At 41.1% G+C, this 15469-nt stretch overlaps 1 protein-coding gene and 1 long non-coding RNA gene across 4 annotated transcripts in view; both read left to right on the forward strand.

The window, feature by feature from the left end:
• LOC137093294 (putative methyltransferase NSUN7) overlaps positions 1–13234 on the forward strand; it is a 68160-nt gene extending 54926 nt beyond the window's left edge. For all 3 annotated transcript variants that reach the window (XM_067458125.1, XM_067458126.1, XM_067458127.1), the window contains 5 exons: positions 532–633; positions 2750–2852; positions 3065–3200; positions 10591–10876; positions 12015–13234. In XM_067458125.1, the coding sequence (XP_067314226.1) occupies positions 532–633; positions 2750–2852; positions 3065–3200; positions 10591–10876; positions 12015–12655 (1268 nt within the window). In that variant the 3' untranslated portion in view covers positions 12656–13234. The remainder of the gene's footprint in view (positions 1–531; positions 634–2749; positions 2853–3064; positions 3201–10590; positions 10877–12014) is intronic.
• Positions 13235–13249: 15 nt separating this feature from the next.
• On the forward strand, positions 13250–14438 carry LOC137093295 (uncharacterized). The gene is made up of 2 exons (XR_010908420.1): positions 13250–13417; positions 13528–14438. It is a non-coding gene; the product is annotated as an uncharacterized lncRNA (long non-coding RNA).
• Positions 14439–15469: the final 1031 nt, after the last annotated feature.

The raw sequence follows: 15469 nt of genomic DNA on the forward strand, positions 1-15469 counted from the left end.
AACACTCTTTCTCTCACAAACACTTACACTAGAACACAAGAAATCAAACACACACACACTCACTCATTCTCTCACAAGCACTTACACAAGAAAAGAAAATCAAACACACACACACACACACTCTTTCACAAACACTTACACTAGAACACAAGAAATCAAACACACACACACTTGTTCTCTCAAACACTTACACTAGAAAAATAAAGAAAACACACTCTCACACACACTCATTCTCACAAACACTTACACTAGAACACAAGAAACCAATTACTCACACACACACAAACACTCTTTCTCTCACAAACACTTACACTAAAACACAAGATATCAAACACACACACACATTCTCTCACAAACACTCTCACACACTCATTCTCACAAACACTTACACTAGAACACAATAAATCAAACACTCTATCTCACACACACACAAGCTCTCACACACACATTCTCTCACTCACTCTCACACACACATTCATTGTACTGCCCAGAAACTCTTGAGCATCTGTCACGTGTTGGTTCTGCTTTCAGACCCGCAGCTCATGCTGGATCTGTCGCATGGCTCCGTCTCTCCAGAGCAGCTCCAGACGCTCGTGTGCCGACAGAGGAAAGACCTGCAGCGCGGAGTCCAGTGTGAGTGTGTGTGTGTGTGTGTGTGTGTGTGTGTCGGGAGCTGCACCCTCGTCCCGCTCCAAGTTTAGACACTAAAAATCATCTCAATTCCTAAATATGGGGGAGAAGTGAAAGCAGCACTAGGTAACTTTTCAACCTTCACAATATATTTTCAAGACTCTTGTGATGATAAATCGACTTACAATAGGTTGAATGACACGTCTGCCATAGCCTGACGGGGTCTGTATCGTTTTTAATCCTACTTTTAAACTTCGGGTTTCGGGTAGTAACCAGAGAACAAAAAGAACTACAAAATTCGACTGCTTTACGGCATATACGTCACTTCCACCAACACCCACACCCAACTTTGTTCGTCGGATAATATAGTCATGTCCGAAGCAGCACAGACAAATAAGAAAGAAAAGGTTTTGTTGGAGGAAAGCAATAAGAGGAAACGAAAAAGTGATTAAAGGCAGGACGAGGATCAGCATGTGACCAGCGTTTGCTCGTCGGCGTGAGCTGAAGGAGGCGTGCCCGACCGATGCTGTCCTGCTTGTTACGGTGATTACCGACCACTCAAACATTGAACTGAAGTATCATATAGATTCTGTAAAACGCTAACCAATAGACTACTATAATGACGCTGGCTTGTAAACGTGAGCATCATGATTATTTGGCGTTTTAAAAAAAAATCAAACCCATGAAATGATATTCATATGACCTGCTGAAGCATCTGCCACTGACTGTACCTGGGATGAAGACATTTCCCACGCGCCGCCAGAAGAACACCTGCATGTGAACTCCTCCTGCAGTGTTCAGGCGAACTGTTAGTGCGTCACCGACCCGCGGGACGCTTTTATGAAGTTATTTGGCCCGCCCCGCACCACTGTATATATTTTTACAACCCGCCGCGCACCCGCGACCATTAAATAGACATACGGGGTCCGCGGGTTATGAGACGACCCGCGCATCACTAGTTCAGGGCTATCAGGGTTATCATGTCAACAAATGCCCGCGTGATGGCATCCCCTGATGTAGGAGGACAGAGCTTACGACAGTAGTGGAGGACATTATTTTTTCCAAACTGTAGGGTTGACCCCGAGAGCAAAAGTTACCCAGTGCTGCTTTAAAACAGTTATCTAAAAAATCACTCAGAAAAAATTATTTAGAAAAATTATTCAGAAAAATTATTTTGAAATAGTTCACTAAAAATACTTCAGAACAATAATTAAAAAAAACATTCACTAAAAATGATTTTGAAAAATTATTCACTAAAAATTATTAAAAAAAATAATTTACTTTAAAAATTATTCAGAAAAGTAATTCACTCTAAAAAACCATTTAGTGGCAAAATCACAATAATAAATAACTGCTACTTTAGTAAAAGCTCAGAATAAGTGATTGTTGATTGTTAGAGTTAAATATACATGTCTTCACATAAAAAACAGATTTTTCCAGCATGCTCTTATATATATTTTTGAAATGGCTTACTCAAATTGTAGTTTTGGTATTTGTAGGTGCAAAATGTAGTTATTCAGATATATTTACATTTTTTATTTTTTACAATACATTCATTTACGTTTTTCTCAGTTCTTAAGGTATATATCATTGATTTGATGTTTAAACCGTACTCAGTATGTTTAAATGTGATCATAGTTTAGAACACCTGATGCACATCAGCTTTTCCATTATTCAGCCAACATAAACAACCTTTGGATTGATTACAGTGGAACTGCTCCAGTGGTTTCAAATAAGCTGATCAGGGATTTGAACATGCCTCCCTGTATCGGCGTTCATAATTTCTGTGATGATTTGTGTGTTATTGATCGTGTGTGTGTGTGTGTGTGTGTGTGTGTGTGTGTGTGTGTGTGTGTGTGTGTGTGTGTGTGTGTGTGTGTGTGTGTGTGTGTGTGTGTGTGTGTGTGTGTGTGTGTGTGTGTGTGTGTGTGTGTGTGTGTGTGTGTGTGTGTGTGTGTGTGTGTGAGTGAGATCCATTTATCAGGGGTTATCGAGTGAAGAGGCTCCGTCCCTCCCTAAAGATTCCCGTTAACACCGTTAATTAACGGCTGCTGTGAAATGATTGGAACAGACGGTCATGGCTGTGTGTGTGTGTGTGTGTGTGCGTGCGTGTGTGTAGTTCCTCAGGTGCGGGCGGTGCTTTACTCCACCTGTTCTGTTCACTCAGAGGAGAATGAGGAGGTGCTGGAGACGATCCTCTCAAAATCAGCGCTACCCAACAGGTGTGTGTGTGTGTGAGAGAGAGAGAGAGAGAGAGAGTGTTTTAAGTGTGTGTGTGTGTGTGAGAGAGAGAGTGTGTGTGTGTGTGTGTGTGTGCGTGCGTGCGTTGGGTAGGTTTAGGGGGATAGAAAATACGGTTTGTACAGTATAAAAACCATTACGCCTATGGAAAGTCCCCACAATTCAGAAAAATACAACTGTGTGTGTGTCTCAGTGTGAGTTCTCCAGGTCTCCTACTGGACTCCATCACTAAAGATGAGGACAAGTCACAGGAGATGAAGGCCAGCTTCTTCAGACTGGAAGCCTCAGATCATCACAACGGCTGTTTCTTAGCACTGCTCACACGACAGGTACTAAACATCAGCATTACAACTCCCTTAAAGAACAATTACTGACATCATAACTCAGTCCTGCCCCCTCAGTGTGATTGACATGTGGATCATCCTATCAGAATCCCAGGAAAAAAACATTAGTTCAGCCTTTAAAAACAAATGGCATCATGTTTACTCTCATTTGTGTCTTTGAAAGCCCTTGAATGTGGTTTAGGAAGTAAAATATTGGTCAGAATGGAATATGTGCACACTAAACCATATACAGTGAGAAAAAAAAGTATTTGAACACCCTGCTATTTTGCAAGTTCTCCCACTTAGAAATCATGGAGGGTCTGAAATTGTCATCGTAGGTGCATGTCCACGTGAGAGACATAATCCAGAAATAACAATGCATGATTTTTTAACTATTTATTAGTGTGATACAGCTGCAAATAAGTATTTGAACACCTGAGAAAATCAATGTTAATATTTGGTACAGTAGCCTTTGTTTGCAATTACAGAGGTCAAACGTTTCCTGTAGTTTTTCTCCAGGTTTGCACTGCAGGAGGGATTTTGGCCCACTCCTCCACACAGATCTTCTCTAGATCAGACAGGTTTCTGGCCTGTCGCTGAGAAACACAGAGTTTGAGCTCCCTCCAAAGATCCTCTATTGGCTTTAGGTCTGGAGACTGGCTAGGCCACGCCAGAACCTGGATATGCTTCTTACAGAGCCACTCCTTGGTTATCCCAGCTGTGTGCTTCGGGTCATTGTCATGTTGGAAGACCCAGCCTCGACCCATCTTCAATGCTCTAACTGAGGGAAGGAGGTTGTTCCCCAAAATGTCCAATACTGGCCCCAGTCATCCTCTCCTTAATACAGTGCAGTCGCCCTGTCCCATGTGCAGAAAAACACCCCCACAGCATGATGCTACCACCCCCATGCTTCACAGTAGGGATGGGATGGTACTCATCATTCTTTTTCCGCCAAACACGTTTAGTGGAATTATGACCAAAAAGTTCTATTTTGGTCTCATCTGACCACATGACTTTCTCCCATGACTCCTCTGGATCATCCAAATGGTCATTGGCAAACTTAAGACGGGCCTGGACATGTGCTGGTTTAAGCAGGGGAACCTTCCGTGCATTCTCAGGTCATTGACCAGCTCCTCCCGTGTAGTTCTGGGCTGATTTCTCACCTTTCTTAGGCCCCGATCACTGTGAGAAAGCGTTTTTGTAGCGAGAGGCGCCTTTTTTGAATGTATTTCAGATGGCAGAGCGTTATGCATGTTTTTGAAGGAGCACTCCGAGCGCATGAAGTTGAAAAAAGTCAACTCTGAGCGGAAAAGCGCCCGACGTCATCGCGTTTATTTTCTTTTATCCAATCGAATGAATGGAGAGGCGGGCCTTCCGTTGTGTTGACCGTTACATTGATTTGACTGACAGTACAGGTGATTCAGGGGTTGCCTAGAAACATTTTAAAAAATGCAGCGCACTGCTCTTTTATGAATGAAAAAAAAAAACGCTTACCAGAAAAGGCAGTGCAGTGTGCCTCGCGTTTTCGAACCTTAAAAACGGTTCTGTGTGATCGGGGCTTTAGGATCATTGAGACCCCACGAGGTGAGCCCTAGTCCAAGGGAGATTGACAGTCATGTTTAGCTGCTTCCATTTTCTAATGATTGCTCCAACATTGGACCTTTTCTCACCATCTGCTTGGCAATTTCCCCGTAGCCCTTTCCAGCCCTGTGGAGCTGTACAATTTTGTCTCTAGTGTCTTTGGACAGCTCTTTGGTCTTGGCCATGTTAGTAGCTGGATTCTTACTGATTGTATGGGGTGGACAGGTGTCTATGCAGCTAAAGACCTCAAACAGGAGCATCTGATTTAGGATAATAAATGGAGTGGAGGTGGACATTTTAAAGGCAGACTAACAGGTCTTTGAGGGTCAGAATTCTAGCTGATAGACAGGTGTTCAATACTTATTTGCAGCTGTATCATACAAATAAATAGTTAAAAAAGCATATATTGTGATTTCTGGATTTTTTTTTTAGTTTATGTCTCTCACAGTGGACATGCAACTACGATGACAATTTCAGACCCTCCATGATTTTGCATTTGATTTTGAACTTGATTTTGCAAGTTCTCCCCAAGTGGGAGAACTTGCAAAATAGCAGGGTGTTCAAATACTTATTTTCCTCACTGTATATATACTGTGTGTCACATGATCTCATGTTGCATCCATTTGTCATCACACAAATAAATAATCATTAATTATTACCATGATATTAATCATTAATGGGTAATAAAATTAGATTTAGTTTTTATTAAACAAAAATATATTTATATGTAATAATATAATACATCAAACAGACGAGCTACTGGAGCTCAAACTGCTCCAGAAGTGAATGCTGGTTCTGATAGAAAGCTGTCAGAAATACACAGAGCAGCTCAGTTTGAGGCGTATGGACCAGTCAGGGTGACCTCTGACCCCGCTGAAAGCACCAACAGTGGCACGTGAGCATCAGAACTGGACCACGGAGCAATGGAAGAAGGTGGCCTGGTCTGAGGAATCACGATATAGTTTACATCACGTGGATGGCCGGGTGCATCCGTGTCCAACACAATTTTAGGAAGGTGGTCATAATGTAATGCCTGATTGGTGTATATATTACATTATATATTTAGATTTAAAAAATACTCTTTACTCAAATATATTTTAAATATATATTAGTTTTTTTACTACTATAATTTTTGTCTTTGTGTGAATATTTAGAGCCAAATGTTATATATATCTGTCAATATAAAGCTGATAGAAGAGCGAGTCTGTGTGCCGGAATAGATGTTCTGTTTATAGGCTGGTTGTTTTTGTGTGTCTGTGAGATGTTGTTTTTGCTAGTTAAGCTCAAAGCATGCTGGGAGGAGATTCTCTGGGGTTTGATGGAGACGCTCTTTGTTTCTCATGTCCATGTTCTCATTGACTAATCCCGCTGTCTGTTGAGGAATCCCGTCTTTCCCTCCTCTGCTTTCATCTGCAGCTAAAAATAAAGCAGCGGAGAGACAGGGAAAGAGGGAGGAAAAGAGACTGGATTCCTGCTGGGATCTTTCTGGGGGATCAAAGTTCCCCTGAAATGATCTCCTGTAAGAACTCTGGGTGTGAGAACTTTCATATATGATGAACGCTCCTGTGTTAGATTACAGCAATCCGTCATATTTATTCCTCCTCTGACAGTCAGAAAAACATCATCAAGCCTCCATATCCTTCCTGCCACGACTAATAAAAGCCACTAATAAAGATGATTGTGGTTCGCTTAAGAAGGTCTCATAAAAAGGCTATTAGACGCGTGTGGAAATATTACCGTCCTCCTCCCGGTTTTATGATGCATCTGTACGGTCGCATCTGGGACCAATAAAGTCTTCAGCAATGTTCAGACGAGAGTGATCGGCATGTGTGCATCTGGTCACTCATTTCAGTAGGGATGATGTGCTATAAGCAGGGCCTAAAACTAACCTTTTTCCACACCTGCCAATGGCCGGTGACTTGAGAAAATTTAGTGGCTAAAAATATTTTTTACCAGCCACTAAGGTGAACTGACACATTTACATGACACAAATGAAAAATTCACAATTCTCTATCAAAATGAAATAAACAGTGCGCTTCAGGCAGGTCTGATAGCGAAATTTAACGAAGTAGGCTAATTGAATAAATAACACTGCATAATCATATCCTTTAAAGTTCAAGAGCAGTGAGTAGCAATATATCGTGTCACAATATATCGCAATACTAAAATGCAACAATATGTATCGTGGATTTTGACAATATACACCTTATTGCCAAAAGTTTTGGGACGCCTGCCTTTACCAGCAAATGATCTTTAATGCCGTCCCATTGTTAATCCGTAGGGTTTAATCTGGAGTCGGCCCACCCTCTCTAGCAGCTCCAGCTCTTCTGGGAAGGCTTTCCTCAAGGTTTAGGAGTGTGTTTATGGGGATTTTTGCCCATTCTTCTAGAAGCTCATTAGTGAGGTCAGGCACTGATGTTGGACGAGAAGGCCTGGCTCTCAGTCTCCGCTCTAATTCATCCCAAAGCTGTTCTATCGGGTTGAGCTCAGGACTCTGTGCAGGCCAGTCAAGTTCCTCCACACCAAACTCCTCATCCATGTCTTTATGGACCGACGCTTTGTGCACTGGAGCGCAGTCATGCTGGGACAGGAAGGGGCCGTCCACAAACTGAGCCCACAAAGTTGGGAGCATGAAATTGTCCAAAATGTCTTGGTGAAGCATTAAGAGTTCCTTTCACTGGAACTAAGAGGCCAAGCCCCACCCCTGAAAAACAACCCCACACCACAATCCCCTCTCTACCAAACTTTACACTTGGCACAATGCAGTCAGGCAAGTCCAGTTCTCCTGGCGACGGCCAAACCCAGACTCATCCATGTGATTGTCAGACTGAAGCGTGATTGGTCGCTCAGAGAACACGTCTCACTGCTCTAGAGTCCAGTGGCGGCTGCTTTACTCCACTGCATCCCACGCTTTGCATTGCTCTTGGTGATGTAAGGCTTGGATAAGTTTGGAGGTCTGGAGCAATTGACTCTGCAGAAAGTTGGTGACTCCTGCTCACTGTGACCCTCAGCATGCGCTGACCCTGCTCTGTGATTTTATGTGGTCTAACACTGTGGCTGAGTTGCTGTTGTTCCCAATCGTGCTGTTGTTCCGACATGAGAGCGCAGCGCGGATCATATGCGCGAGTCGGCGCAGACAACAAACATATCAACCCATTTGAACTCTGCACAGAATGCTGCATTTCAAAGCGATATGGAGATTATGATGATAAACAGTGTTAGAGGAAACTGGCTTTACCAAACAGAAAGATCCGCTCTTGAGCTCTAGTCAAACTGTATATTAACGAAACGCTATTGGCTGTTTCAAAAAAGGGGAGGAGCTGCTAACAGCCGAAGCCGTTTCAGGGGAAATTAAGTCAACACATTGAATAATGCGGCACGTTTCAAGGCACTTCAGCCGGCCTTTAATGATAAAGGTGTTGAACGTTACTCAGTCTGCCTATATGTGACGTCATCCGCACGCGCCACCAGCAGCGCAAAGAAAACAAAAACTATGGCGGATGGCAGAGGAGAAGCCAACGAGCGATAAATTATCACGCCAACATTGCGGTCCAGTGTGTGGAAACACTTTGGCTTAAGTAAAGACGGAGATGTTCTTAATAAGTCGCTCGTTGCACTAGTTGCACTTTATTTTTGATATTAATATAATATTTTTATGTTGGAAAAACAAGCAGAAGTAGTAGTAGCACTTACTGTACTTCTATTGAAAATGTGAGCAGAAAAGGTTAACTTCCTTATAATTCAACCTAAACTGTTGGTTGCTCTTTATTCAAATAAAATGTGAACACATTTGCCATTAACTGTTTACTGGTTTGTTTATATCCATAATTAATTGATATCTGATTCCCTTAAAAGAAACAACAGGAATCTAGGAAACTTCACCTGCACGTATTTATTTCATTTATTAAAAATTTTGGCTAAAAAGTTACTGAATCGATTTCAAGTCACTGAATCGTTTCGGATCGTTTCGTTCTAAATGAACCAATATCGTCCTTCAATCGTATCGACAACCTCAAATCGTGATACGAATTGTTGTTAAAACGAATCGTTACACCCCTAAAAAATAATTTTGGAACATTTATTATTATTATTATTATGTAGACGTGTGTGTGTGTGTGTGTGTCCGTGTGTGTGTGTCCGTGTGTGTGTCCTAAAGGACAGCTAAAGGACAAACCTAATGACCATAATCTGAAGCCAGAACTGCATCAAAACCACATGATGGGCAATAAATGTGAGGAGGAGGAGAGCAGGACGTATTGAATAATTCAGCCTCATGTCTGCATGCGTTAGCGTCAGCAGGGCAAAAACTCATGTCCTCTCTCAGACACACACACACACACACACACACCATCTGAATTATTCACTGTTTGTGTGTGTGTGTGTGTAGGGGGTGCTGAGATGGCAGGAGATCCTTTAAGAAACACACTGAACTAACATGCAACTCAGCGAAATGTAAATTATGAGAAAAATGTGTCTTGATTGATGTACCATTTTATGCATTTGTCAGATGCTTTATATAAAGTGAGCATATGGAAGGGGTCATTTACACCACACGGCACAAATAAAAAATGTAAAACCTTTTATGCATTTTGGTTCATTTACAGTACAACAGCATTTTGGGGGTCTTTTTAAAATGGGTTTTAACATTTTAGGGCTCTATCACACAAATATGGCAATGTAACGGCATGTGCAACGCAAGTGTGTGTTCTGCTAGTTTCAGCCCGACTCCGTTCTCATGTTTATGTCCAGCTCCACGTTGTTTAAAAAGCAAATGCACTGGCACATCTGTTCCCCCGTGTGTGTGTGTGTGTGTGTGTGTGTGTGTTCACCCATGGGCGTCTGGTCTAAACCAGGTGTGTTCAGGACCGTTGTTGGAGCATTGCTATTGTGAGGAACTGAAAACCACTGACCATTGACCAATACACACCTGCTCTAAAGTCAATAGTAAAGTATTTCTGTTATTAAAGGGTGTGTAAGTGATATAAGCCTATAGGCGGTACACAACGGCTACTTATTAAACCAAACTTGGCAACACATACACATTTAAACTGACTCGTGTCTATGTTCCTCTGTGTAAATAGCGAATCCTCCATGGCTCGAGCACAACTGGCTTTTAAAGGGAAAGGGAGATGAGACTCTGATTGGTTTATTGCAAGTTACGCCCAAAACACACCCATGACTCTTTAAGAGACGAGGGACGACCATTTTAGACCATGCGGCTGGTGCAGTGAACGTTTCTCCTGTCGTTAAACTAGCAAAAGTGGATTCAGACACCCTAAGAGCTTCAGACCATTAGCTCAGGTCGTTAAAATAGGCTCTTTTTGAAAATTATTCCAAACTACAAAAACATTATTGGTTAAAAAAAAAAATCCCCCAAAAAATGGTGTGCCGTCACGTGCAAGTGTAGTGTTTCTTTACAAAGTGACTTCGCCATCTACTGGCCTGGCAGAAGAATACACTATTACACAAATGTGGGAAAAAAATATCTGTTTTAGTACATCATTTAAGATAAATAATCTGCCAATGGGGTGAGAAAAATAATCTTGTTTTCTGTTTGAATTAAGATTATTTTTCTCACCCCATTGGCAGATTATTTATCTTATTTTAAGCAAAAACTCTCTTCATTTTGAGTTATTTTTCCCCAAATCAAGACAATTACTTTTGCTTGTCTAGTAAATACTTCTTGTTTTTAAATAAAGAAGTTTTAGATATTTTGACTAGAAACAAGACAAAAATACTAAGTAAGAAAAGCATTTTTTGCAGTGTGATACAATGTTTCAAATTTCAGCCTTTTTTTCCTTTGTCTCTGACACAGCCTGAACCAGAAGTGAAAGAAACGCCACAGGAAGTGATCGCTCGCGCAGCGGCCAAAGGCTTGTTGGACGGCTTCCACCCAAACCAGCCAATCAAGAAAAGAGGCCGACGGTCCCGCAGAGCACCTGCCAGTCAAGCGCGCTCCGTGAAGACCCGCCCACACGCCACACAGAGCGACCAATCACGCGTGGCAGAATTCCTGAACCGTGAGATGAGGGGAAGCAGCTCAGCACCGACGGTTTTTCATCAGAGCAGCAGCAAGTCACCGCGGAGTCCGTTACGCTACGGTTAATTGAACTATAACAATATCTTTAACCTGTTAACTGTCACCCCGCCTTTTAAGCATTGATCTGAACTTAAAGGGTTAGTTCACCTAAAAATGAAATTTATGTCATTAACTCCTCACCCGTAAGACCTCCGTTCATCTTCACACACAGTTTAAGATATTTTAGATTTAGTCCGAGAGCGTATGCAAGTGTATGCACACTATACTGTCCATGTCCAGAAAGGGAATAAAAACATCATCACAGTAGTCCATATGAGACATCAGTGGGTTAATTAGAGTCTCTTGAAGCATCCAAAATACATTTGGGTCCAAAAATAACAAAAACTACGACTTTATTCAGCATTGGCTTCTCTTCCGGGGGTTTTCAATCTCAAAAATTAGAACGGTTATGAATCAGCGTATTGATTCATGATTCAGATCGCCAATGTCATGTGATTTCAGCAGTTTGACACGCGATCCGAATAATTTTTTGGGTGAACACCCAAAGACCCTTTAAGACCGGAGACACACTGCAAGCGTGTCGTACAGGGAAGGCATAAATATAAATGTATAGTCTACTGATACAGCTAAGACATCGTCGGCAGTAGGCTATAGACTATACTTATCTATGGTATTGACGGCAAAATAGGCTACAGGATATTTCGTTCTGTATTGACTTTCAATATTTGAAAAGCGCTAAATAATACTATTTAAATGACAATTATATCTGCATTTATTTTAAAACCTACAGAATTTTAAACATCAAAATGTCATTTATTAATATGTACTCATGTCAAAAGGACATATAAACATATTTTCCTGTTCTATTTTGCCTGGAAACAATTCCAACACGCTTGCATCTCGCGTGAAAAATCGGCATTGTTTCTATTTCTAGCATGTACGCGTTTGAGACGCGCAGGCCGTGTGCAAGCTCTAACCTGTTAACACTGGAACGAAAATAAAAAAAGCACACGCCACGCTTGCAGTGTCACCGGTCTAAATGGTTGTAATTCATGAATGCTTTGGAATATAATCCAAAAGGTTGGTCTCTTATTTAAAAAAAGCTACCGGGACACTGACAGTTAACAGTAATGTTTTTTTTAGAGTACATCACGGTGGAAAACTAACCAAACTTCCTGTTTACTTTTGTATCTCCACAGATAAACCCTCTAGTTCTTGCCGTCTCTTTCAGAGTGTGTTCTCCAGGACAAGCTCCACCCCCATCACCACAAGCTCCACCTCCATCACCACAGGCCCCACCCTTAACACCACAGGCCCCGTCCTTAACACCACAGGCCCCGTCCTTAACACCACAGGCCCCGTCCCCATAACCACAGGCTCCGTCCCCATAACCACAGGCTCCACCCCCATAACCACAGGCTCCACCCTTAACACAACAAGCCCCACCCCCATAACCACAGGCTCCACCCTTAACACAACAAGCCCTACTGCCATCACCACAGGCTCCACCCCCATCCCCACAGGCTCCACCCCTAACGCCACCTCTTTCTTTCGTATATACTGTAGCAGTTTGACTGGTTTGATTGCGGCTGAAGAATCTGCGAATGATAATCGCTCCTCTGTGCCGGCTGCTCCGCCTAAAGGCCGACAGGAAGTGCTGCGGCCGGCAACGCTCATGTTTCCTCCTGTTCTGTTGTCAAACGATGATCTAATTCCTCAGAGGCGGAGCCACGGCTCTATAAGCCACGCCTACTCACACCTGCAGTGGAGTAACTCGACACCAGCTCTCCCTCGAGGTCAGTTCAGAGCGAAACTGAATCATACGCGGCCGTGGCTCTGACACACACACACACACACACACACTCCAGACGCATTAGTGCTGCTACCGTCAGTATTTAAGACCTTTAATCTTAATTAGACATGTCAGATATCCGTACAAGATCCCATCTACAATGCAAAAATGCTCTTCTTACTCAGTAATTTTGTCTTGTTTCTAGTCTAAATATCTTAACAGTTCTTAAATCAAGATGCATTTACTAGATCAGTAAAATGACATAATTTATCTGGTTTTCATAAAAATAAATGTTTTTTGCTTAAAACAGGCAAAATAATCTGCCAATGGGGTGAGAAAAATAATCTTGTTTCTGATTGAAATCTTGTTCACTTCATTTTGATATTTTTCCCCAGAAAACAAGAAAAATATCATATGTCGTTTTACTTATCTAGTAAACGCATCTTGATTTCAGAATATTTCGATATTTGGACTGGAAACGAAAAAAAATACTAAATAAGAAGAGCATATTGTGCAGTGTAACTCATTACTACTACTAAACCATACAGGTAAACTTTACCAAACGTCACTGCCGTCAAAACAAGCATATTTTCCAATGTCATTTGGAACAAGCATGCAAATAAAACGAGGAGACACTTTTTTGTTTTGATGTAATTTATTTCCACAACATGTTACATTAATATGGTGTAAAAATGAGTGGTTGATCTGGGTTTTAAAATACCATTTTGTGAGAAATAACATTCCTGTTTTTTGTTTATTCTTGACTTGTACTGTAGCAGGGGCTTGATGTGTGTGTGTGTGTGTGTGTGTGTGTGTGTGTGTGTGTGTGTGTGTGTGTGTGTGTGTGTGTGTGTGTGTGTGTGTGTGTGTGTGTGTGTGTGTGTGTGTGTGTGTGTGTGTGTGTGTGTGTGTGTGTGTAGCTCATCTAAAGCCTGAAGAGCTCTACGCAAGTACGCAAAATCTTTTAGCTAAGCAAGCTCGAGTTCATGCATCACTGCGTTCCACGATTCATAATGCAATGCAAGTACGTTTGCATCTTCAGCATTGCCACAAGGGCCATTATAGTTATATAGCGGGCATCAGCGTAAACCATCGTCCTGCGTTAAGACAGTGCTGCTTTTAAAGTCAACTGGGTTTGCAACCCATTTAACTTTCACATTGTGCCATATTTAGGGGTTCAAGCATGAACTGCTGAAACCTTTTATGATTTGTATCATTATTCCGCCGTTAAACTGATCGGCCAGCCCAAACCGTAAGGCCGAGAGACTTAAAGCTTTGTCAGATGGTAGTAGTCTTGCTCGCAACCTTAGATACAAGGAGTCATTCAAATTGGCCAATAGGGGGCGCAACATTGATTAAAAACGAGAAATCACACATTAATCCTAGGCCGTTTGTCAGACTCAAGTGCCAAAATACCATTTGAATCCTTGGCTCAAATCCAATGCCTACCGTTGCAAACTACTCCTAGCCCTAGGTTCGTAACCAAACCAGTGCGGAATGATTCTCTATTGTCTGAATATCAATAATTATTCAAAATAAAGACATTTCAATTCACAATTGCTAAGATGTGCCAAAACGTTCGAAGTGGGCGGAGCCACTTTTACTTGAACGGCTATAATTCATGAAAAGGTCGGTGAGAATTTTGAAAGAAATCGGCCACTAGTTGGCGCTAGCGAGTTTTACGGCTCTGTATTCACGTGGTGTTTGACCTATCCACACAATATTCATATCATTTGATAGATCTCCTTACAATGAACAACTTTGCCTCTTGAACCACTACTGTCAATCAAATTCTTAACTAAATATTTACAATTATGTAAAAAAAAACAAATCAATGCAGTGCAATTCTCTGGACTTTCTATGTATAGCATTAACACAAAAAAAAAGTAACTTAGTGGTTATGATCAAGGTTTAATCCGTTTTTTTAAGCGGTTTGAACTTTTTCTAGAAACAGATCAAATATGATCATCAGGTTTATATGCATATCTGTCAATCATCATTGCATTACGTTACTTTATATGTTTTAAAACTACAGAGCTTTGATCGTAAAACTAAGCATTTAAATATCATCTTACTAAGATATTATTGGTAGATATTTATTTTTATACGCTGTGCTGTTATGAAGATCTCATTGAATTTCATCACTTTTTGACCATATATATATTAGCATTTGCTCAGTTTGGGGCTCTGAATAAAATGGGGCTGTTTTTTTCCTTCACATTCTCAGTATTATCACAATATATGAGCCATAGAAGCCTGCTGCATAAAACATGATCATCGCACATTTTACAAAATATTTTCAGTTCCATAAATAAAAAAATTAGATCTTATGTTAGGCTTTGATGTTGGCTAACGTGAACACGTCTTTAGCTGGGCATCTGAATAAAAAACACGTCTGGTTTAATGTCATCTAGACATTTGAAAGATAGCACTGAGGTCGGTTACGTTGCGTATGTACAAAAGGAGCGCACATTTGCCAAGCGTTCACGTCTGCTTTTGCGTACTTGCACAGGGAATCTCGCAGGCTTTAGTGTTCACTGCAAAAAAATGCTTTTCTTACTTAGCATTTTTGTCTTGTTTCTAGTCAAAATATCTAAAAACTCTTACATTAAGAAACATTTACTAGACAAGCAAAAGTAATTGTCTTGTTTTGGGTAAAAATAACTCTAAATGAAGAGAGTTTTTGCTTAAAATAAGATAAATAATCTGCCAATGGGGTGAGAAAAATAATCTTGTTTTCTGTTTGAATTAAGATTATTTTTCGCACCCCATTGGCAGATTATTTATCTTATTTTAAGCAAAAACTCTCTTCATTTTGAGTTATTTTTCCCAAAACAAGACAATTACTTTTGCTTGTCTAGT

This window comes from Pseudorasbora parva, chromosome 11, assembly GCF_024679245.1.
Source record: "Pseudorasbora parva isolate DD20220531a chromosome 11, ASM2467924v1, whole genome shotgun sequence".
Taxonomy (NCBI): domain Eukaryota; kingdom Metazoa; phylum Chordata; class Actinopteri; order Cypriniformes; family Gobionidae; genus Pseudorasbora; species Pseudorasbora parva.